The sequence below is a fragment of the Xiphophorus couchianus genome, chromosome 18 (genome assembly GCF_001444195.1).
Source record: "Xiphophorus couchianus chromosome 18, X_couchianus-1.0, whole genome shotgun sequence".
Taxonomy (NCBI): Eukaryota; Metazoa; Chordata; class Actinopteri; order Cyprinodontiformes; family Poeciliidae; genus Xiphophorus; species Xiphophorus couchianus.
The window spans coordinates 17,548,598-17,575,322 of record NC_040245.1 but is presented as its reverse complement, the minus strand read 5'-3'; the positions used below and the strand labels follow the sequence as shown (position 1 = coordinate 17,575,322).

Sequence of the window (26,725 nt, the reverse complement as noted above, 5' to 3'; positions counted from 1 at the left end):
TAGAGACAGACGCAAATTAATCTAAACTTTATACTTTTGACAATGCGGTGAAAGAAACGTAACAAGAGAACAGGGACAACAAGCAAACTCCAAGGAGAAGACAACTGCACCACTGATCCTTACAGAGGAAGATCCACATGTAAAATGGGTTACATAGATTTCTATGTACCTTAAATAGACCAAACATGCGACTCATGGGCGAGAAACAGTTTGAGGTTTTCAATCTAGTAACCTTAACTCAAAATAAATGTCACAAATTCCACAATTAACAATTAAAGCAATTGTTTTAAATTAATTTCTTTAATTTAAAACAGAAAAGTAACAATTATTCCAACATCTGCTACAATGATATAACATTGATTAGTAGGTCTAATAATATTACTATATCATCCATTTATTGTAATTTTGACTGAGAACAAAGACTTTAAGCAAAAGTCCAGATTAAGCCCTCATCAATTATTTAGTAGTTTTTAATTTTTTAACCTTTAACCTTCTGTGCCTTAGAGTTACACAGGTAGACCAAGCTCAAGCTTTTATTAGCTGGTCTGCTCTTGTAACAAACCTTCAGTAAGTCACTGAAAGTACACATAGCTTTTAGTTTAGAGAGAGTTAACCTATGCTCCTTACAGCTAAAGACTACACAGCACTTTCTCAACTCAATAAGAATTTAATCCGTGGAAACGTTTTTTTTAAAAATTTTCTCTGACTTTTGAAACCATAACATTTAGAATAACGATTTATCTTTATTCCAGCAACTGACCCATTTCTAGTTATTCTTTTTCTGCTGTAGGAATTATCAAATTTTTAGGCATTTTCTGATTTTTACTTAAAGCACAAAAGAGCAAAACAGCATAAACTAGAAAGAGAAATTTTCTGTTGCATATCCAAGTCCTATGGTGAAGAAGAGGTTGCTCATGTTGAGAAAATTTTCACTTAAAGAAAAAGGAAACTAATCAATTCCCTTAAATCACATGTTTGCATTGTTCTCTAATTACTGTAGCAAAACTCACCAGTTGAGTAAAAAGAGGTCATCATCTGTAAAAATATTTGACTTGGATCTGAAGCTGTGCTGCCAATAGGTCACTTTAGTAATTAATGCCCATGTTCAATAATAACATGCCACTCGATCCCAACACACTCGCTCCGTCGCTGCCATGGTAACCTGGCACAGATTCCACATCAGCATCTGCTGCTTATAACCGAAAACACTACACACACACACAGACACACACAATAGTTTACACATTACAAACAGCACAGTAAAAAAAAAACCTTAAACTGTTGATTAGCTGGACATAAAGGACACGCAAACACTATGTGCACAAAGTAACATGTAAACATGAGTGTGAGTCGTCCAACAAATGAACTTTACATGTCAGACGGCATTTAGGCTAGGAATTTATAAAACAAAGATGCCAACATTATCACTAAATTTTATTTCCTCCATAATAAATGCTGCAGCGTTGTGTCTAATCCTTTTCAGTTCATCAGTGCATGAACTAAAGAGACGTGATGATGGGCAGAGAGGAGGAAGTTAGAAGAAAGATCGATCAAACTGTATTTTTGGGCGTTAGTAACTAATAACACAAATGGGTTGCCACCACTTTCATGTGGCTAGTGTACTCAATCACGATAATAATTCAGGGGGATGAAATGTGACAAAAACACAAGAATTCACATTTCTCTGCTTTTCTCGCTTCCACAAAAGGTTTTTATAACAAAGTTGTGTTTTTAGAAATCTGTAATCATCTTAGAAAAAGCCAGTCCAGTCTATCTTTGTAGTAGTTAATTCTTGGAGGAAAAAGAGACATCACTAATAACAATATAAGATGTTGCTGTTCATCTATCATGCAAAGAGAACTAAAATGAGTTTTTTTCATAATGAATAGCAGCAGTTGTTCTACAACATAGATTAAAAATGTGTCTTCAGTTGAGTCTGATTCAAATTGACTCATCACAAATGTTTTCTATCAAGTAATGGATTCTCTGATGTACTTCTGCCTTTAGACAATTTTCTGCATTATAACCTGCTGGAAAATTAAGTTTGTTTTTCAAAACATTGTCTTATTGTGTCTCAGTTTTTTTGTCTTTACCATGACTCTGTCACTTGAATAGACTTTTTGTGGTTTCTTAGTTTTTGTAAGTAGCTGACTTCAATGGAACTGAAACTTGTAGCATACAGACACATGCCCTTTAAACTGTTAAATAAAAAAAAAATTTGGCTGCATGTTTGGTAATTTCCTGCATGAAGGTGAACCTCTGCCACAATCTGGAGTCTGTTGCAGCCTCCAGACATGTGGTCTTCCAGATATTTTTATAATTATATAAGAATAATTATAAACACATAAGAATATACTCCTTTAAAAAAATCTTGCTTTTAAGTGCAATTTTCACCTTAGCAAAAAAAAAAAAAAAGTAAATCACACTTATATTAGCAAACACTGACTTCTGACAGTAACAACTTCATTATTGGATGGTTGGACAGATAACATCAGCTACGTAAGAAAGGATAAAAAGCCTTTTGATATGCAGATTGATGAAGAGATGTTGAAGCAAGACTGATCTGAGGTCTAGCTGCAAACAGTAATCGTGGCGATGAACTGACTACTACTGAGCGATGACAGCTCATCTATCACGGACCCCAGCCAAACAGGGGTCAGGGGTCACTGTGACAACAGCAAAACTCATTTAGCCAAATGTCGGAACTGCATCACACACGGACACTGTGGAGTAAGGGTGTGTGTGTGTGTGTGTGGGTGTGTGTGTGTGTGTGCGTGTGTGTGTGTGTGTGTGCTATGGAGGCAGAGATACAAGACTTGTGTATGTGTGTATTCAAGGGTGTAATTCAGTGAGTGATCGGACCACTTTACACGCCTATCATTCAATAATGCACAGACACAGAGAGTAGAACAGCCTGAGCCTGCTTACCTTGGCGGCAGGTTCATTTTTACCTATCTATCAATGTCACACCTCATTACCCTCTGGCTCTGTTTCTGGCTGCTCTCAGCCCAGCTCAGTTTCCTGTTTGTCTTTTCTTCCCACATCTGGATCCACTCTCTGCTTTTTGGTTTTTTTTTTTCTTTCCACATTTCCTCCACCTGTCTCAGTCATGCTGATTGCCTTCTTTTTTCTTTCAAACCACCAACAACTACATTATGTAGCTACTTTTGTGCAAATTGTGTTTTTATTCAAAGAAATCTTAAAGAAGAAAGGTGTGTGTAGATTTAAATAAAGATCATGAAAGTGGTGGCAAGGCGATGCTGAGTGCTTCCTGCTGGCGTTTAATCAGCAGGACGTTTGTTTCTATGACAACAATTTCTTGAAAATTTAGCTATTTTATAATAAGATGTGATTAACTCTTTGCTTATTATCATACATTAAAGTAAATTTGTTTGTGCTTAACACTTAAAAAAACCCAGGTTTTTCCGTTAGGAGAAACAAACGGTGGATGTTTCCACTTTGTGGTAGGAATGACGTATTGCTACAGCTTTTTCTCACAGAGGAAATGCAAATAGGTTGTCTGTGTTTATAGTGAACATTATTACATTGAAATTGAACACAATTCCAAGTCTATTTAGGTTAAACAAGGAACAATATTTGCTGGTACAGAATCAGACAGGCACAGGTACAGGCTGGTGCTATCCTTGGGACAATGCATGTTTTCTGCCGGAGGCCCAGAAAAAGCTCCAAAAATATTGTGACATATTACTTGCTTGCCTGATGCCTACAGTACTTCTTCTACATGTCTTCACCTGGAATCAATTCTGCCAACCAGATTGTTTTTTTGTTTTTTTTAAGTGGCAGATCGCTATGCTTGTTGTTTACTTGAAGACCACACATATTTACTGTTTACAAATCAAGACATTTCCCCTTGCCAAAGTGTTATGTTTGTGTAGCCCTCCTCTGTAGGAACTGAGTGTTTCACCATGTCTGTAGATCTGACAATCTGCCATCACTGTAGTTCTAAAGGGCAGCTCTGCTCTCTGCCAACTGTTATGTGAGTGAAACACGCAGGGGGAGACAGAAATCTATCTCTTTAAGCCAGTCAGTTTTGCTGAAAGAAGCAGTCCAAACAACTGCTTCCGGTTCAGGATCTGTAAGGTATTTTGAGTCTGACACTGTTTTGTGTCAGTCAGACTCAAGGCATTAGTAAGGCATTTCACTGCTTTCCTGTGCACTGCTATGGCAGGCCCTAATAATGAAATATAATTTTGATAATGAATAGTTGATGCGAGTTATCAGGAAAGAAAAAATTATTTACCAAATCTAAGGGGGAAAAAAAGAACTGTACTGAGAAAATGTGTCCTCTGCCAAGATCAATGCTTCATGTAAACAGATAATAAAAGTAATCACTTTAAAATCTAACAAGTGCAATTTCTGCCAATTCTCCGAATTTATCAAGACTGATATTAAATGAAGAGTTTTTTGATGAATAAGAGTGGTCTACTCGTTCAGAGACGCGTCTGTTAGACCTTATTCAAGTTGACTGATTAGAAAATATTTTCACAAAATCTTTTGTCAAAACACAGTGTCTACTGTACTTTAACCTTGAGCTGATATTTTCCATCTTTGCCACTTGTCTAAAGAAAAGAAAAACTTGTTCTTCAAAAAAGGACTAAGAGCATTATTCTCTATATTTCTCTCTTCATTTAGGTCATAATTTAGGTTTTAATTCCTAAAGCAATAACACCGGAATCAGTTTTAGAGAAAAACATTTAGTGGAGTAGTAAAATTAAGGGACCCATTTATTTGTTTGACCTAAAACTTAAATAAATTGTTTTTAGCATTTTTGTTAAAAGTCAGAGTGGGGTGATTTTGGGTGGTGGAGGTACCGTCCACTACTGTCCTGGGTTCAGTGTGCCCAGGCACTTGTGTTGCAACTAAAACACTACTGAAGAGCAAAAAATGACACTACTGTCCCATTGTTTACTAATAGAAATGGAATAAATTTCTTCTTCCATTTCAATTAGTAAGCCTTCTTGCATATGTGAAGAAAAGCAAGAAGATTATATGGGAGTAAATGATCTAAACTCATATCAGTACGAACAGCTTTATGTCCAAAATTGAGTGAAATCAAATTCTCCTACATGAGCTCGTGACTTCTGTGGCTCCTCCTGAGAAACTTTACAGCTAATGCTCACCTTGCCAAATTACACAACCTTAGACTATAAGAACTATTAGAGGTTTGACCAAATTCTGCTGCACTGCACTTTATTTGGTGGGTTTATAGGTAAAGGGACTAAAGACAAATATGCGGTCTTTCTTATAGATTTATATTAGCATTTTTTTCCTTCCATTGCACAGTTATTATACTTCATAAAATCTTATTTAAGACTGCAGTTTGGTTGCAATGTGACAAAATATTAATAACTTTTTACCATAAAATGGCTGTGCTTTATAAAATTAATAAAATAAACTTTATTTAAATATACATTAGATTCAGAAAGTATAGGAATGAGCAAACAGGTGTCCATTGTTTTTTTATTATTAGAAGTGCAGCAGAATTACCCATCTTCACTCTACCAAAAAGACACGCTGAAGAAAAATAACTAAATAGAAGGAAGCAGGAGGTGCAATAAAATAAATAGATGTAAGAAGAGAAGCAAATGAATGAGTGCAGATAACAGACATTATTTCCCTTCCAGCTGGGGTCTTTGTCTGGATGCAGTCAGGTGTGAAAGTTTTACACACAAACTGAAGACACTAGTTCACAAAAAATGGGCTATATGAAAGTGTGACTTTGAGTAAAAAAAAAAAAAACACTCAGATAGCTCCATAAGTCTACAGTATACCCTAAGACCTTTTCATGTCATCCAGTTATGAGTCAGAAAGCATTTTTTACTTGCTCATCAATTTTAAGCCACGGATAACCAGGCAAAACTTACTGTCTGCTGATGATGAAGAGAAAACAAGACGGCAATATTGAAGAGTAGCAATAAAATACAGGTCAACGCAGAAAGGCAAACTGAGGAGAGTGGAGGATGAAGGAAATAGCTGAAAGAGCAATCAGGTCACAGAAGAGACAATTAGACTTATGAATGAAAGACTAAGGGAGGCGAAGAGGTTAAGGACAAATATTCTCTGGGATATGTCAAGGCAGAGAAGGTATAAAGTGACACAGATAACATCTCCAGGGAAGAGATCGAATTACGGGTTGAGAGAAAAGAAGATCAAAAAGGGATCTCAGCTTTTTACACAGTTTGGAGTATGTTTGCAATGTTGAGGAACAAAGACCAATATGTTTGAGGAGAAGATTTGAGTTGAGCCATAGCACAGCACACACACACACACCCCAACTCACAGTGGGACAAATGTTGAAAATCTGATGTTAGAATGAAAGAGTTGGAAAGAAATACAGACTTTATATTTCATCTTTTCCTTCAGGTCCAGCCTCATTACTTTTTATTGCTTCACACATAAAAGTGTGGCCTCTCATATTCGACACAGCAGACATTGTAATATCACCTGCTGGGGTAATACACCTCCAGTGTACCATTACTCTTCCTCCCCGAGTCTTTTTTATTTCGACCTCATCTTTATCACCATGGTGGCCTTCTGGTCTTTTTCTTCCCTGATCCTTTTCTCAATCTGAGCCTTTTGAACCCCTGTGCTATCATTTTCTTTTTCCTCTCTGCTTCCCATCACACTCTGAGATTTCTATTTGAATATCTCTGTGCCAAACATAAACCTTAGTAAGCTTGGAGCCAGACAACATTGATGGCAAATTTGCACTATTTAGGTGATATTTAGGTGGCATTTCAAATGATACATGACATGCCGAGACAGTTTGACCAGAAACAAAGCATCCAACACGCATTGTGACAAAGTGCAAACTTTTGGAAGAGAGTGTCCTGTTAAATTTGGCGTAAAGCTGACACAGCATTTCAGTAAAAGAACACTCATGCCTAAAGTCAAACATGGTGGTGGTTGTGCGATGGACTGGGTATTTTCTACTTATTCAACAGAACAATCACCCAAAGCATACCAGCAAGATTACTTCTTAAACTTCTCAAAAGAAACTAAATGAAGTTTTTTTAGTGGCCTAGCCTAAGTCCAGACCTTGAAAGTTAAAAACAAAACACTGATACTATAATTTGTTTTATAATTTGTGTAAAAATAAAATTAAAAAAAAACAAAAGAAATGTGTAATACATTTTCAGAGCATTGTAAAAAATTTTAAATCATCATTTACCCTGAACACCCAGAAAATATTTTGTTAAAAGCACCGATCTAACTTCTTCTAAGCCAAGCGATTTTCTGCTGGACTTCATGCTAGTGGCAACGTATTTGATGGAAATGTCTAGACTAAGGTACACGTAAAACATCATATCCTGGAACACGTTTCCTGACATATGGAAATGCACATCCATCAGTGAACAATTTTATGTAACATAATGATACGCCCGTGGCTTAGAAACAGGAGTCAGAACTATTTCCTGCTTTGCAATAATTATACTGGTTGGGCCTTCACACAAGGACGCACACACATACTGCTAGTCAGTCTGTTTGACAGCAGGGATTAGTGAGCAGTGCAGCTAATGCCCGATAATGAGCATCCAGCTTATCGCCCACAGAATCATGTGTGCATCTGGGAGTGTGTTTATCAAAAAAAGAAGAAATTGAGGAAAAGACATGTCTGCAGTAAATTAACTGTTTCAATAGGAGCTTTAATGAATTCCCCACTTCTGATTTGCAAATCATGCCTCAGTGTTTTTTTGTTTGTTTTTTTTACTATTAACATAACTAAAGGATTTCATTTACTTCTAGTATAAAGATTATTAAAGTCATCACAATTATTCTTGATTAATTTTAGCCCAAGCTAATATTATCACAAAGCTTTGATTGTTAAAGATGTTTTGAGACTAACATGGCTGTGACTCAGACATTTCTTTGAATCCACAAATAGTTAGACATGAAATTAATTTCAAAAGCATGGAACGGTAAAGATATAAAATGATGATCATCCAGTCAAAGAGATTATTGTCAATGTTGATTACAAAGTATATGTACTGAAATCATTCAGTGAATCAAAATCAAAATTTCTAGCTTTTTCATGATTATGAATCAAGTGCAAGAAAATGTTTTATTTTATAAATAAATGTCAGTAAATTGAAAAGCTAAGTGAAAGATGTCAACATTTTGGATAAAGACCAAACTTGATGCTTTCATGGAAACAGTTGTTATCCAGTTGTTTAAGTTTAAATTAAATTCCCAAGTTAAAGCATTACAATTATTTAATAAAAGAGTGAATTACTTTAATAACTACCAGGAAAAAATGTCTTTTCACCACTGAGAGGGGTTTTGCTTTAACATCACCTCTTCCACCACTCTGTCTAGGACAAACTTTCTGTCTGGCACCAGTGAAAAGGCAGATTTCACTGCACTGCTGGTATTAATAGGATTCATTTATTTCATTAATTTTAAAATCTATAGTTTGAGTACATTTAAAATGGAAAACAACTGAAAATAATGTCAGATTTTGAATACCGTACATTTTTATGGGTCACAGCAGAAAAGTTGAAAGGGCTTCATTGACTTGTGCTGATCTGCTTAAGCAGCATAATTCTGCCTGAGAGCTGTCGGCTGAAGGATCTCCCATTATTGCACAAGGACACAGATGGAAGAACATTTATAGCACACAAGTAAACCTCTCGATCCCTTTTTTTTAAAAACTTCCTCTCTTTTACACACTCTGCCTCTGTCTTTCCATCATTTTTTATCGCCCGCCGTCTCAGTCGTTGCTATGGTAACAAGCTATGCGGGGGCTGCGATGCAGCACACATCATACCCATGTCTCCAAATGCCCTGCAAGACAGGGAGAGCATGGGAGACAAATGGATAATAGGTCTCTGGCATACATTTGATGGATTTTGAAGAGAATAAATGTCACTTGATCCCCAGGTGGAAAGAAATTTTCTCCACATTTAAGTAGCAATGCAAAGTTAGATTATTTCATTGAATAGTTAACAACTGCGAAGTGAATTTTAGTCTTACACCTCTTTCGGTAGATGCTGCACCTGGCCGACTGCAGTCTGTCTGCGCCTTCAAAGCTACTAATGCGACGTGACACTTTCAGGATTTCACCAAATGCTTGTAAATTCCACACTGGCAGCTCTTATGTAATATCTACCTAAACAAAGTGAGCTACACTGTTAAGAAGTGAACTTCACAAGTCCTTCTTTCCAAGTCAAACAGCAAGTGTTAAATCACTAAAGGTAACCCTGGGAAGAACAGTATTGTTTTTAAAATCTTAAATACTAAAATTACTAAAACTCCTTACCCAAAATTGTTCAGAAACTGTTAAGGGAAAAAAGGCCTTACCTTTTAAGAGGACAATTTAATATAAAACAACAAGGTGCTGTCACAATCATGAAACAAAATGCGCATTACAAGGTATGGAGTCGACTTAAGGAATAACCTTGGTAAGAAAGGAAAACCAGTACAATTTAAAATAAACTTAACATTCAATATATTTAAAAAATATTCAGTTGAAAATTATGTACGTTTCAATCAAAACGATATAATTCAATAGAATAAAAAATGTATAGTGAAATTTAGTGTACTGTGCATAACTTTAAATTGTATGAGGGGACAGGAATATATACATTTTTTACTTCATCCTATTCCCTTTGAACAACTTGCAATGGATTTATTTTCTCACTGTCAGTATTTGTATATACTACTTTTTAATTGTGTTTGTTCACATAAATAAAAAATGAAACTAAATTGAAAGTTTAGCATAACTGCAAAAAATCAAAGGGCCATTGTTTCCCCCCTGAACGTAAAGAATTACACACCACAGCTCATTCGGGATAATCTGTTGGCAGAACAACTGTTACCTCTGAGCTTCCAGTTCTGGCGCTTTTAGAAGAGTGTTAAGGTGGAAGCCATTGTTTGGAGAAAGCCATAAATCCTGTTTACAATTTACCACAGAGGATGTAGGGGGTTCAGCAAACACCTGAGCCGAACCTTGAACTTTGAAAACTACATGCAGCATGCCATGTGAAGTTTCAACAACAACATAAAATGTGCCTTATGAAACCGAACAAACTTTGTATTGTTTCATTCTAAGATAAGATAAGATAATAACATAATTTTATTGTTCTCCCATAGCTACACAATGACCAGCTTCTTTAAGTTGATTCATCACATGACATACCAATAAAGTTCAAATTAATTAGTGGTTGTAACATGACTAAGGATGATTCAAGAGGTTATTAATACTTTCCATTTGTCTACAGTAAACCTAAATGCACCTACTCATTGCATAAACCAATATGTGGATGTCTTAGATAAATGCAAACAGTTCTAATAAAAATATATGGTGAAGATTTTCCTCAGTTACTTTTAATGCACCTCACACTGAATCAATAGACTGGTCTTGTAAAATGATATCAGACATAAAACTCTGCTGTTCCACTTTCTCAATGTTCATATGTTTTCCTTGGACTATGGAGTCCTGCGGTCATTCCTCAAAAGAATAAAAGTTCACATTTCTTTTAATTAACTCCAAGGCAGAGCTAAATTAAGGAGCCATTTATTTCCTGTCCAGGCACTTCAGGAGATAGCCAAGCAGCTTACAGATAGCCTTTCAAATGTGTGATGGATGAAGTGTATTGTGCAGAGGAGACAAAGCATCTGTAAAGGTTATGAAATAAAGTAGTAAGACAAAAAAGTCAAGTGTTGACATGGAATGAGAGTGAAGCAGGGGCAATGAGCACAAAATGCAAAGGTTATTTTCTACTTATAAGGTTTGCGTGCACAAGAACATTCAACTATCAAACATGAGACAGGAAAATGTATTATGGTGTGGATTACTGTGACAACAACCATTAAAAGGATTATGATGTGTGTAAGGATGTGTGTGAATGTATTAATGTGTTTGAGCACGCAGAACCACTGATGTAACCGTCAGATTAATCCCTCTGGAAAATGAGCAACAGCGTGCAAAAGAAGAATTTTAACACAGAAAAACAGTGCAAACAATCTGTTCAACTGATCAAAGCAATCAAATAAATGCAACGTCTCAAAGTGAAATATATATATTTACTTGGCACTACCGTCTCTTTGCTCCTCATCCCTACTATCACTGTCTGTATCTCGTTCCCTGCCTATACTCTCTAATTCCAAGCACTTTTCCCATTGGAGTGCTGTAAGAGGATAAGACCATTCCCTGGGAGAGCAATAAGAGGATAAATCATGTGTGTATTTGTGTGTCTCCCCATATCAAAGCCTGCCTGTATGTACAAATGCCTGCACTTATCCAGGTGATGCAAATGTTGGTCAGTTTGAATGCAACAGTGTTTTTAGTAGAAATATGTAGCTCTGTCTCTGCATGTTAGAGACCATTGACAATTCTACGTTATTTGGGTTAAGTGTTGTGTGGAGGTTTGTTAGCAGGTCCACTTGCCTCTGGCTCTGCCCTACATACTAAAAAACCAACTAATTCCCTGTCAAGAGACTCATTGCTCTGCGTTTCATTTTTCCCGAATTTTTCTGTGACTTTTTTTTTGTTGTTGCAAGCATGAGATATGTACAAAGACACAATAAAGGTAAAGTGTACAAAAGTAGAAGAGCCTGGTGAACTCGTTTGGGTAGCATGAATAAGACCAAAAAAACAAAGTTGCAATACTATATTCCTGCAGCATTGTCTTCCTTTGAAACTGAAAGGAAAATAAGCTGGTACATTGATCAATTTTTAATTGATGACAGTTTCTTTCCAACTTCTTTATGCAATGAATATGCAATTACAATTCAAACAGCATATTGCCTCATTTTTGTGCAGCTAAAAGTCACAAAAACTCAAATTGTTATATGAAACCAATAATGTGCAGCCTTAAACCCAACTCAGGCCTTAGATGTCACAGGCTAATCTTATTTCCGGAGACTCAAAAACACACTTTTTACACAACCTGCTGTAATCAACTCATGTACACTACAATATTATACTTCTATAGTCTCTTTAGTGTCATACAGACTCATAATTTCATAGATAGAATATATGAAATCCCACATAGTCGTGCTAAAATGAAAATTCACCTTGAAGAGATTCTAAGTTTATCAGTGAACAATAAAATTATCTGAGCTCCACTGAAACCTACAACTATTTAAATCTAATCTCAGGTTTAAAAACCCTACAACAACTCACAGTTTTTATTAAACAAAGACTAAACCAAAATGCTACACGACTGTACAAATATTGTACATCCCATGACACACCCTCCAATATTTTTTAGTATTACTTAGTACTACTTGTCTTCTGTAGAGGTGCCCTTTTCTGGGTTACGCCTAGGCCCATTTTCCCTTGATCTCAAAACACAGGGATGTCTGCAAGAAAAGAGCTACTCACCTAACTTTGTCTAAGTCTGCGGTCAAAGCAAGTAAGAGCTTAAGGCATCTGAAACTATGTAAAACAAGGTTGGATGAAGATTCAAATTTTACTTACCATAATGTATGAAGAAAAGGATCGTAAGGGACATAAACAAATCTCAGTCTGGATGAGATAGAAAGTTTTTAGTTTCTGTAGGCAAAACCTGATCTGAGTGCCAAAGGCTCATCACCCTTCGCAGAGATCAGCCAAACAGTCACCAAGCACGCAGACACCCTGCACTGGTGGGCAGAGGTACCTGCCATCTACAGGGAGTGTGATGAGGAAATGGGACCCACATTTATTTTTGGACCCAAGATGATGTAGATAAGGATGCAGCCCAAGGTCCAAATCGACAGAGAAACAGGCAAACACTGTCACAATCACAAGTTCCCACTCTCATGTTCACACACAGACACCCCTACCTACTAACCCAATACAAACATACAAAATTGGATGCACACACCTGCACACAACCCATAGAGAGTGTAAAGTGTGTACTTTACACTCTCAGGTCCCAGCAGCATTTCCCCAGAGGAGCAAACCATCGCGGGTCGCAAGAGGTGCTTCCCTTCATTCCAGCATGAAGAAAAGCAGACAGCACAAACCTCCACAGCAGTGGAGCAGTGGCCTCATCATGCCAGATGAGGGCTGGTCGCCATCCGAATGACCCCAGCCCAGACCCTGAACCCCAACACCATCCAGTGATGGGGCCAAAAAAAGTCCATGTGCTCAAACAAACCAGCCACTCAGAGCAGCCTCATGACAAAACAGCCCCAACATTCCATCTGAACACACAAATCTACCACCCACAGGGGGAGCTCTGCCCAAAATGCTGATGAACAGAGCACACTGCAACAGCAAGGCAACTGCTCTGCATGACACCACCCCTTCCCCAAAACTTGAATGCAACAGAACAGATGCCATCAAGGCACACTGGACTCCCGTACAAAACTGTTTAATGCTTTATAATGTTGAAATTTAAAAAGACTAGCAAACAGCATGCTTGTTTAATAGCAAAAGCATTGCACCTTATTCACAGACTCTTTTGTCCCTGTATGAAGGAACTAGGGAGTGGAATAAAGCAAAAACATGAAGAGAGAAAAGCGAAGTGTCAAAAAGTCAAGAGTGTGCAAAAAGAGAAACGAAACAGAGGCCAAAAGACAAAGACAGGTACTGACAGGAAATAGCAGGGAAGTACTGGTGAGCCGAATAAAAGAAATCTTTGATATATAGGGGAGTTTCAGTTCAACAGCTTTTTGAAGTCAACCTAGACTTTTATTGAGGTTTAAAATGTGAAGACATACACTTCCTGTGAGAGTTCTTTGATATGCTTTTGACCCATTTGACATAAGGGATCAAAGAGATCTCAGATACTTTCATAAAATATTTATTTTATCAAACTCATAGAAAAAAGGGCATCATGTAAAACAATAAAACAAATTTCAATACAGTCAATGCCAGAGCAATGTACCAGACAATGAAAGCTGAAGGCTCTTTGTCTAGCAAAATCATCCAACTGAGCGCTACGGGATCTATTATATTTTAGAAATCCATTTTCCTAAAACCTGAAATTCAATATGATCAAGATTAAAACGTCATTGTTTGAATTATTAAGGCAGGTGTGCCTGGAGTCATTTTGTGGAACAATTTACCAATACAGATAGAAAATCGGCAACTCACTGATTACAGGACAAACCTCTGTCTCCTGAGTCACCGTCCACCTCCTTCCAATGCTACTACTGTCGTCTGCAAAAATGCACCACTCTTGGTCAAAATCAACCATTGAGAGCCAGGAGGAGTCTCTTAGTGCTGTCAATCACGCTCGTGTACAACGTGCTAATGATGGAGAAATGACTTTTCATTCCAGGAAAAGCATTTTTCTGCAGTCATTGGTGCCTATATGCTAAATAGTCTGAGAACTCCTGGCAGGTTATGTTGTGGTGAACCAGCTGTAGCACAGGAGAAAGCAAGGGGAAGAGCATGAGAATGACTGACAGCACTAAGACCATCCTCCTGGCTCTGATTGGTTGTTTCTGACTGAGTGGTGTATTTCTGCAGCTTGTGGGCATACTGAGAGAAGACAGAGGAGCTTGATTTTGTTCACAGATTATCTGTCTTATACTATCACAACACAATGATAATTTTAACCAACATATAAAAAACATATTTTTACAAAAGTAGTACAGCATCTTTAAGATGTGCTTTAAAATAAGTTGGCATTGGCAAGAAAGTAAGGGCAAAATGCTGAAATTGCCAACAGCTGACTTGTATTTCAAGTCATGTCAGAATTAATTACAATGCATATTTAAATAAAGAAAAGTACTATGCAACTCATAAAAAACAATGAAAAAAATGGGAAAAAAAGGTTTAGTCTCCTCTGTGTTCCAACCTGACCCTCGGAACAACAAGGTTCACCAGACATCCGTGATTATTGTGGGAAAGTGTAGAGTTGTCCCTTTGTATTTTGCTGTGAATTAGTCTCTGACCTCATCTGGTCCTAATGTTGTCAAGATGCTGTATTTATCCCCCTAAAGCAGGTTAATGCATATTCCATAAATGCAAAGGACTGAATTGGAAGCACTTTGCAACCATCATGCAGTCAAAATTATGCTCAATTATGCTTAATTTTGCTAATCTGCATAATAAATACCTACATTTATAAGGGAAGACAGAGTAGTGGAACAAAAACGTCCAGCTGTAAACATGGTAGCTTTCTACAATATAAATAGGAACGAGAATCAAAGCCAGAATAGTGCAGAAGGTGTCAGACATGTCAAATTCTAAATTTTAAAACACGTACTGTATGCAGCACTTTCACATAACTCAAACAAACCGAACTTGAAATATTTGTAGAAGAGACTACAGAATCACTCCTGTAATATAAGAACATTCTCTTTAACTACACCCTCCCCTCTTAAGCATCCATCATTCATTACAGCAAATTCATCAGTGTTTAATTAGCGATGCTTTTTCACAAACATATGAAAAATGGAGCAGGATTAACTTCCATCATTTCCCCTATTAAATGACACGGGCAAATTACCATAGCACCAGTAAAAATAACAAAGACTCAAATCCACTCACAACCAGAAACAGACTCTCTAGGTACACACAGTAGGTGTATTGTAGAACTCTGATGATCACATTTCACAGTCCAGTTTTTCATGTTTAGACGTGTAATTTTTAGGAAAACAATAATCCCTCTGTGGCAATCATTCTCTTCTTTCTGAACTGTTCCTTATCCACTGGTTTGCCTGCTCTAAATGTTTACTTTCTTTTGGACAACATGTGTGTAACACCAAAATCTGTTTCACAAACTTTCTGATTCGAGACACTTTAATCTCTCCTCCTAATTTTTCCCTAACTGAAAACCTCAAGAATGACAAAACTGAGTCATTTGGGAAGGTGGAAGGCTGTGACCTTGAGTAAACAATCATACTGCACTAGACACGATTCCAGTCTGACAGAAACCAGGCAGATGGATTCAATGAGGGACACAGAGAAATGGTGACGTAACGATAAAGCCCTGAGAAAGTGGAGAAAAAAGAAAACACAGGAAAAAAAGCTGCTCATGAAGGTCAAAAAACTAATCATAATCATATTATTAATAAATGTGTTTTCAGTCGCTTATCTATTTAGTATAAGTAAACCGTTTCAAACAAAACACGTTTATGGATCCAGTCATGCAGACTTATACACACAGATCACCCACGCATGCACAAACCCATTCACATAAACACATGCGCATGCGCCGCATGTAGTATCTCCCTGCTGCTATGCTGGATTCATCCAAATATGGTTGAGGGTATTTCCATGGCAACAGCAGACAGAAGGGGTGCAGACTTATGTGGGATGATCTCCAGAGAGAGTCTGCTTGACTTCTGATTCAAACTACTGTTGTATTCGATTCATTCACCAAGGCAGCCGTTCTTTCAGTAGAGTTCCTAAATGCAAAAACTTGGCCTTGGTTACATTCTGGATGCCATGGCAATTCACCCACACAGCAAAAGCTGCAGGGCATGCTGCAAAACATGTGAGCTATGATTTTTAAGTCATTCTCTAATCATTTTTGACAAACCAGTGCTGAGATTTGTCTCCTTTTTTGTCAACGCTAATATTATATACAGTATAGATTACATCAGGAGGACATGTGATGCAGAGCTGCTGCAAATCATAAAAAACAACAGATCATAAATTGCAGAAATGGAGATGACATACACCAACAGGTCAGGGGGTGCAGGCTGGGCTTGGAAGCAACACATATATCACACTGTAATAACAGTCCAGACCATAAAAGAAAAGAATGTCCCTGTTATGTCACCACATAAGTCACAGATATTATAACAAACTGCAAACCAGCTAAAAGATATGGGTGGAAGAGACACTGAGAGTGATCTGTGCCTAGCATTGGTAAGACTTCACTGTTCAGTGAGAGGAGAACATTTCACATAAAGGAAAATAGCAGATCATTTCTTAACTTGACATGATCGAATGCCAGTTTGTGCTCTCAAACGCCATGCATGTTAATGTGTGTAAAGACCAGGCTGTGAGTCATGTATGCCAACAGTCATATATCTCAACCCAGCCACTCATTAATGAGGATGCAGCCCTGTGGCACCAAAAGGAATTATAGGGCTAAAACAATCAATAGAATGGAGCAGATACTGTAGGTGTGCCTGTGCGTCTGCACTGCTAAGAGTGCATGTACTGTAAGTCTGTTGGTGATGTGTTAGCTGGGTTCTTTAATTCAGTATTTGTTATTTATTTAGCCAACTGTATGGGAGAAATAAATCCACAATGTTATAATTTAACACTGTGAAACTTACACTTTCACCAAATCAAGAAAAAATGTAGAAATTAAATGTTACTTTGGCATTTAAAGCCACAAGAAAAACATGATCACTCGATCAGTACAGATTTTAATGCTGAATAGAACTGATGATTGTTTAAAATATAACATCACAAATACTAAACAACACACCTCCTACTCCATTACTGCATTATTAGGATCAATATTAAATCCAAAATTTCAGAAAAACTTAGAACTCAATAGAAAATCCAGACATGCAGAATTAAATATCTTTTGTTCATAATAGTAGAAAAAGAGACAGGCCACAGAACTGACTGGCCAGACAATTTTAAGACATTTTAAACCCTTACAAAAAACACGTCATCAAGTATTTTCAAACTGTCCAAGGAAAAGGAATAATCTGCATCATCCTCATGTATGTTCTTTTGGTAATGTAATTATCCGATGCTAAATGAATGTCTGCTCAAACGGCTTAATCAGAACTTCACTTGGCAGACCACTATGAGTGGGGTACCCACCCATGACCGTGTCTAATTTGTAAGTGCAGTCCGTTTGTGATATAGATGCTAATGGAGGCTAATATTCAATTAACTGGACTGATTCAGTAGGTTTGACTGAATCAATTCTAACTGGCCAGACAGAGAGGACTAACAGACATGAAGTAAAAACTCTCTATTTCAAGGAAACATTAATGTTTACTTTCAGGAGAAGAAATGTCAAATTTTGAAAAGCTTCTGTGAGACTGAATTAAAGTTCTAAAGTTTAGCAAGTGTGTCAAAACTTTGAGAGGGAATCTGTGTGGTTAAAATGTTGCTCAACAAATTAATCTGATTCTGACACCACATTATCCCCTTGTAAGTGTAAACACAAAGTTTGGGTGAGTTTTAGATGTCTGTTGAGCAAAGTTCAGTCCGTCCAAGATGCTGCGATGCTTTATTTGAGATTGTTGTAGCCTTAAATTACTGATTTTGCCACAAAAGGCAATTTTAAAAAATAAATAAATAAATTGGTTGCTATTCTGCACAGAATGCTTATTCTATGTAGTAAATCATTTTGCAAGTGAAGTTTTAGGAAGCAACTCTATACGAGTGCCTTGGCAGATCATTTGATCATTTTTCTAATTGCATTTTTTAAAAAATACAGTCAACTTAAAAGCTTTTGTTTATCAAAGTTGCACATAAACCTCTTCTTTAACTTTTTGAGAGCAGAACGATTATCTCTATTTTAGAGTCTCTGTCTTTCATCTCCTAGACAAACAGCAGATTCATTGCGGTCAATGGCTTTACCTCAGCTGCCAGAGAAAGACGATGATGAGGATGCTGGAGATGAGGAGAGTGATGAGTGTGGGATGAGTGAGATGATAATGAGCATCATGCTGGCGATGACAACACAAATGATGCGGGCTACGATGATTGAAACACACAGCACTGATATCTGGGGGAGAAGTAGAATTGAAAAGAATTATGTTTTTGGTATTTCAATGCAAATCATAAAATACTGTTTCCATTCTATCATAGACCTGTTTTGCTGACTACAAATTGGGTAACAAAAGGTGTTGAAATAATTATTCATCCTATGTTAATTAACAGTTGGCATGACAACTAACGCCGAGGCTGCTATAGCGGAGCTTTCAGAAATACAAATGCACAGATTACCATGTAATGAATGTCCTTTTCAATGTTCCTTTTACTAAGACCAGGGAACATTTCTGAGTGACACAAAAGCATTATGTCCGATTAATTAGCAAAATCAACAAGAATGTATCTTTGGCATATGAGTGTATACTGATGAAACTACGTGTCTATGTCCCACAAACCATCGTTTACACATCTGTTAAATTCTGATGCTAAAAGCAAAAGAAGATCGAGTCACTGAGCAAATTGCTTCTCAAAACAGAGAAAAAAAATTCAATTTTACTCTTGCACTGCCATCTGATTCAAAGAAGGGACGTCGACAGGAGTAAAATGTGAGTTTATTGAAAGCTGAATGTGTATTTGGTGACATATCTGTTGCTGTGAAGAAAAATTGATACTGCACAATCTAAAACATCTTTAGGGAGTGAGTTGAGCTGGATATAAAACAGATTAAGCTAATCGTGTTACTTTGCTGTGACACCTACTGAGTTTTTAAGAAGATGAATGACATTGTTTTTATGAAAGTACTGGGCTGGGATTCAAAATCTCCAAATGGCCATTCTTTGCAAGTGAGATTGCCTGATAGGCATGTATTCATTAGTTTAGTGCAACTTTCATTGTAAATCTGATGCAGAAGTAAGGGATATAGTGAATGCAAAATATGAAGCAAATTGCATTGCTTCTTGAATTCCTCTCATATCATTTTTGGCCAGTTTTCTTATGTCTGTATTTGCTTCAGTGACATGTTTTATTTTATTATTTTTGCCTGGGTTTTATGCATTCATTTTCAATGGACTCAGTGTGGGTTGAGAAGGAGAGCCTTTTTCCTAGGGGACCTACAAGAAATCAAACATTAATCAACACAACAGAAAGTCGCTTTAAAGTCAAACTGACCTGCCAATGAGAAGAAACTCTCCCACCACTTTCTTGCGTTTCATCGCCATGAGAATGTTGCGAACGGTCATGCCTTCACAAAAACATGCCACTACTCTGGCCTTGGGCAGGTGTGCCTTCAGTCTCAACAGCAGACGATCAAAGCTCTGCTCTCCAGCGTTGCTCCAGATTTTACCTAGAGGAAAATGCGTGAAAAAGCAATAAGTCTCTGACCCTTATGATGTGCTTGTTTTTATTCCCTCACCTGAAAAGAAGATCCTGGGAATTTGTTGTGGCAAAATGTCTTTCCTTCGCAAATAAAAAGTGGAAATATTTAGTGAATAAGGTTTTTTTTTTACTATATATGATTCAAATACAGAGCACCTTCCTTTTTTATTGGATGTCTACCATGGGTGTTAGGAAGTAATGTGCTAGCTTATTAGTGTTGTCAATATTAACCATAAGAGGTAGCAAATAAACAAAACCAATAACTGACAGAAGTGCTCTTCCACATGCATAAACAGCACTTAGTGGGAATTCAATCTCTTGTAGATGTATTTTCCTTCATTATTTTTGTGTCTGAACAAACACTAAATTAAGATAACATTAAAATGATTAAATTAATCCCAATTCAAACATTAAGTTAATATATTCAATGATAGATTCTGTCTGGTTACATAATCTGTGGTTATTTTGACCTCTGTCATCTTTACCTGAGTGGGCTATACAGATGCCCTCCTTGGCCGCCATGTCTTTGAATGCTTCCATGCCACTCTCACCATAGTTCCCTGGACAAATAAGAAAAGGACAGCCAAAGCAGCTTTAGTGTTGGGATAAAATTACTTTCACAACAGCAGAGAAAATCCAACTATTCAGATGTATGCAGTGTCTTGCAAGCGTATCCATAGTTCATCATTGGAACTTTTCAACATTTTCATGATACAATGACAACCATTTTTTTTATTCTATATGATATGCCAAAACAACAGGTCAGAATTCTGAAGAAAAAGAAAAAAGATACCTGCTTTTTCAAATTCTTTTAAAATAAGAGTATAACAAGTGTGGTGTGAATGCAAGTTGAGCTATCTTGAGTAAACATTGCTTGTAGAACCAACTTTAGTTTCAATTTACAGCTTCACAGATCCAGAGATAAACCTTTTTCTTGAAATCTTTTTTGCAGAACAGTTCAAGCGCAGACAGATTGGATAAAAAGCATCTAAGAACCTCCTTTGCCAAGTCTTACCAAATATTTCTTCTTAGATTTAGATTTGAATTTTGACTGGATCATTCTAATATGCTCTGATCTAAATGATATCATTGTTGCTCTCTCTGGATGTTTATAATTATTGTTTTGATAGAAACGTGGTAAAAACCAGTTCCTTGTTCTACACTTTGCTTCACACAGAGGCAAAGTGCTTCGACCCTCGGAGTGCCGAGCCGAACGACATCTTTGCCAGCAATAAAATGTCCTAAACATTCCTCTTGCTCTGACTTTAATTCCTCAATATTTGGAAGCGTGGACAACACAGATTGAACAGCTTCATTCGCTTCCCCTGCTGCCATTGGTAACTACAATCATAGGCAGACTGCAATTCTAAAACTTCTCATAAAATCCACATCATTGTTCACAACTCCTTGAATTAGCTGAATGGCCCGGATGAAATATATCCTGAGAAATCCATCTTACTGGGAGAAATCCCAGACGAGCACTGATGGGAGAGGAGAATCAAGCAGAATTGCATAGGAAAGTAAAGACCAGGCTAATGTGTGCCACAGTCTTTCCATTTTAAGATAATGTAGTGGACAGTGCTCAGTGAGATGTTTAAATGTTTTCATGCGTTATTGTAACCTAAGGCTGCCTAAAAACATTTCCATATTTTCCTCCCCGATCTGTCTACTGTATTCCTTGGTCTTCATGATGCTCTTTATTCTCTAACAAACCTCTGAGGCCTTCACATTTCTATTTATCCTGAGATTAAGCAACACATGACTCTGTGTTACGAATTACGTAACTTCTGAATCAAGCATCTTAAAAGGAGGTCATTGAGGGGTATGCATGCCACATTTGTCTTATTGTATTTTCAAAAATATAAGAAAAATACTTTGTGTTGTGCAACTACATAAAATAAAAAAATATACATATCTTGGAATTTGTGGTTTTAATTTGAAAAATGTGAAAACATTTAAGAGGTAAGAATACTTTTGCACATGCCGTGTATACTGACAGCAGCAACTTGATTTCTTCTGAACCACCCTTAGCAGTTTGACTTCATGCCAATGAAAGCATATCCCCATCGTTGCTCCCCTTTCTTTGCCAGAGAAAGTGGGTGACCTGAAATTTATGCTAATGAAGGGTTGTGCACACTGGCAACAAATGTGATAGGATTCCCCTCTCTGGTTTCTAATTCTAACTCTCCCCACTTGATTGAAGGAAATATCAAAGCTCTCCAATCCATCTCTGCTTTTAAGCCTCTAATATGTTCAAACACCAACTACTTTCTAACTGGGCATTACTGATCTGTTTTCAACATAAATTGATATTTAAAAAAACAAAAGGAGAAATATGAAATGATATAGATGAAAAAAGGAAGAGCTGGATCATTATGTGAAAAAAGAGAACAGAGAGAAAAGACAAGGGAACCGTGGGAAATGAAACAGACAAAGGCTCCTGATCCCAAACCACCGTACCGCTCACAGTGTGTGTAGTTAGACCAATGATGAGGGTGGTGGAGTGAAGTGTAAAGTCCTGTAATTAGTGTCTCAGTGAGAGGAGTGGGAGACAGATGGCAGAGACCATCCTTCCCATGTGTACTTTGAGACGTACACACACATTCTCGCTCACCCCTTCACTGTGGCACAATTATCCCAATCTATAGAGCTTGTAACCTACTTCATTCTGGAGTCAGGATTTATGTGGAAGACCTTCTCTTTTCAGACTCTCTCCATTCTTCTGTTTCTGTCCTTCAGATACATATGCCTGGGTACTACTAAATACTGCTAGCACACCACCCACAAATACACTGAACACACACGGATATCCATTCATCAATCTGAAACCGGTCAGAACCACAAAGAAGACAGCGTGGGCCAGGCAGTCCCATGACTACTGCATCGAAAATGTCTTCCATTTGTGAGATTATTTCTACAAAATCCACATTTTTTATGATGTGGATGTCCAAATTGGATGCCAAGTGTTGCATCCAGCTTTGGGCAGTAGAAAGGGGGCAGTAGCATATTATTATTATTATTATTATTATTACAAACAAAGAATGTACAGTCCTATCTGTACAGAACATGTTCCCAAAACTTGTTCTGGAAACAGAGAGACCATATCAGGTGTCCAAGAAATTATGATCCGACATAAATTTGTTATAAAAGTATTACTGATTAAACTTTAGCTTTAACAACATAAAGCTACATAATTTTTAAAGTTTAATCAGTAATACTTTTATAACACATTTATGTACGATCATGATTTCTTGGTTAATGACAAGTTGTCATAACAAAGACATTTTGAATAATGTCAACTTTGTATTAAAAGTGTCATGATTTACCAAATGACACTTTATGACAACAGTCATAAATATTCATGAAGACTTACTCATGTTCATGACAGGTGTTATATCATGTTTATGACGGTGTCATGACAGTCTTATTCACAACCTGTCAACTAAAGTGTTACCAAAATACCTTATTAATCTCACTGAGTATATATTTTTATCTCCTTCAAACAAGTAGTGCTTTCTATTATCACAGAAGCAAAAATAAAAGCAATATAACTTATATACAGACATCAGTCTTTTAGGCCTTCAGTTCCCCCGCTGCCTGCAGCCCACCCTGAAATCCATCCTCATTTTCTGCTTCCCCTCTCCTTCTTGTCAAAGCTTGACTCTGAGAAAAACATGTAGTGATTCTTTTCTCCCTTTTTTTACTGCATTAAAGGCCCCAGCCCTTTCACATTCTTCTTGATCTTTCTCCTTCCCCCATCTTCTCCGAGACTTCCTCAAATGGTTCATCACATCAGTCGAGGTGTTTGAAAAAGCATTAAAGTTTCTTCAGACGTATATAAAACTATTTATATATACTGCTCAAAAAAATAAAGGGAACACTTTAAGTGTTAAACACCTGTTTAAGTGTTCCTTTTATTTTTTTGAGCAGTATACATGTGCGTTTAAAAAAAAAAAAATCAACAAAATAGGTAATTAATTTCATTATCTGAATTAAAAAAATTAATTCTATAAATTCATTAGACACTAAGTGATACATTTTAATCTTTTATTTCAGTATTATGGTTTACATACTGAAAATACAAACACAGAGTTTTGCAGGAAATTTGAATACTAAATAAAACCAATAACAAAATAGATTTTTAATTGACAATTGTTTTGTTATAGCCATCGAATGGCCTACACTATCATGGGCAATACTGCTAACTTGACAGTTGGAAACTACAAAAAGATCATTTCTAAACAAGGGATTTTCACGTGGTTCTCTATTCCAGTCACCAGTGATCAATGAAAGGTATCTCAGAACCTGCCTGAATCTTTCTTACGAGCCTCTTTGAATCTTCACATCTCAGGATGTTTTACTACCAGCATGACAAATTATTTGGCAGAAAGCTTTCTTCCTCTCCATGCATTATGTCCTTCTCTATACTGTCCTCCCATACCAACTTTACCTTCACTTACAGACCATGATGTGCTGCAAGGTAAAGTGACAGGAAAACAAAAATGATTCACGGACTATGGAAACAGAAAAAGAGATAAAGCCAGGAGAACAGAGGCATAGACGGGATCAACAGGACCCGAACCAAAAGATTCAGAAACAAGAGACAGAAATGAGAAAAAGTGAAAAAGACTAAAAGAGCACACTTGAACAGAGGCAGAGGTGGAGAGAAGCCTGGCATCTTGATTAATTGAGAGATTGATCAATTGTGCTTAGAGTGAGGGTGGGTGACACATGAAATTTCAGGTCAATGAGCTCAATTGAGCAGAACTCAACAGAGCCGAGCAGAGAAAGTTGAATCTCTGCAAAGACAAGGAAAAAAGACAACATGCTGACCTCATTGTGGGAGGGGATGATTGTGACTCATACTGCAAGTAATTATTAGTGCTTTATCATTAAACTAACAACTATTTGAGGCAGGTTAAGGTAATTTCATACGCCCAATAAAATATATTTATTTATTGGAAACCAAAGGAACACTCTCCACTCTTATAAAGGTAATTCTGCAAGCAGCAAGTCTGTTAAACAGATAAGGTGCCTTTGCAAAACGTTAAATGTTTTCCACAGTTAATATCTAAATACTGCTGTGTATCAAAACAACTGCAAGAAAAATTACTAATCTGTTTGAAACAAAAGCCTTACTCTATATTTTGAAACATCTATGACAGATGTTTGTTTTGAATGTTTGTGTAAATACTATGAACCAGACATATTTTTACTAAAGCTCATCACACTTTAAGCATTTCACAATTTAGAAATCAGAGTTGTAAAAACTTGTAAAAACAAACAGAGCAAGTTTCCCTGTTGCTAATTTCTGAATTCTCTGGTGGCAAAACCAAACTGACACTTTTGCAAATTGCATGTATATAATTAGGGAATTTGTTTCACTTATTTGTTCAAATGTTTCTGACATTCTGTTGTCAATAACTATTAATACACTGAAATTTGAAATAGTAAAACTCTGCATCTCTTTCATTGCACATACCGTTACAAATAAAATAGAATCTAAATCAGTAGGAGGCGCTACTTCAGGTGACCACATATGGAGAACTAACAGACTTCAGTCCTTAAATACAGCTAAAGAAAGAAAGCAAAGAAATATGATTTTCCGATTCTACTCGTCTGACTAATGATGCTCCACAGAGCTCAGTGGAAATCTATTTATGCAGTAATGTGTTTTAAGTCATTTCATATCCAGTAGAACTTAAAAGGCCTTCATTGTTTTTTATTACATTTTACTTGTGCTTTGCAATTCATTTTTCTGAAATTTTTCTGATATGTGGGAAAGCATTAAAAAGAGAAAACAGAAAATCAGAAAACAACTTCTACAAGCTGCAGAAAATTTTATAAAGCATCTTAAATGGCGACAAATTGAACGAATGACGCATCAATAACACCCCCCCACCCCAAAATCATACTCAACCCAACTTTCTTAGTAAAGGTGTGAAAGTAAAAAAAAAGGTTTTGAGTCTCCGGAGATTGCTAGAACAGCCATGAACACTGTTTTGTTTTGCAGACATTAAATGGAAAAGTGAAACAAACAGAATGCACTCACACGTTTGTATGCATGTACTACACAAAATTTTCAGGATCACCAAGTTATTCTCTCAAATATTCCATCCTTGTCCAGTAGTGTTTCATTACTTCAGTGTAATCATTGTGCTGATATTACATGTATTATTCAGCTTCAGGTACATCAGTGTCCCCTGTCTTTGGCTCCCAGATGGTAATAGAAATTAATGAATCTCTCACACGCGCGCACACACACACGCAAATACCAATCTTTCTCTCATTTGGTATCTTCTGAATGCTGATTGCTCTCCTAGCCTAAGCTTTCCTCCTCTCTTTCCTTCCTAATCCTTTCTCTCTTTTGGGTGCCTGGGATAGCTTGTGTATTTTTTTCCTTTTTTTTTTTAAACAAAGGCAATGCCTGACATTGAATGTCACACCAAGGTTATACCAGCTTGTCTGTGTGAGTACAAAATCCAACACTTTTCTGGCAAACATACACATTTGTACACAGTGCAACAAGCACTCCTGAAATTCCCACACAGCAACACCACATGCATCTCGTCTTGTTGCTAAAATTAAAAGGCAAGCTCCCAGAAACGCGTTTGTATGGAGATTAGTCACAGTGAAGGAAAAGTGGTAACGCCACACACGAGACAAATGTTATTCCTGACTCCTTATGCAGGGGGATAAATATACCACATCTTTTAAATGCAAGTTGGTTTTCAGGTAAGACTGTTTATGAGAATATGCACAGCCGTGCATAAATATTGATGAGTTGGGATGGGTTATGAGACAACCTCT

At 36.9% G+C, this 26,725-nt stretch overlaps 1 protein-coding gene across 3 annotated transcripts in view; it reads right to left on the bottom strand.

Annotated features, from left to right (window-relative positions):
• Window positions 1-26,725, bottom strand: part of grm5b (glutamate receptor, metabotropic 5b) — a 68,159-nt gene that overhangs the window by 26,223 nt on the left and 15,211 nt on the right. For all 3 annotated transcript variants that reach the window (XM_028045434.1, XM_028045433.1, XM_028045435.1), the window contains exons 5-6: window positions 20,401-20,475; window positions 19,709-19,883 (exon numbers count right to left, since the gene is read on the bottom strand). In XM_028045434.1, the coding sequence (XP_027901235.1) occupies window positions 19,709-19,883; window positions 20,401-20,475 (250 nt within the window). The remainder of the gene's footprint in view (window positions 1-19,708; window positions 19,884-20,400; window positions 20,476-26,725) is intronic.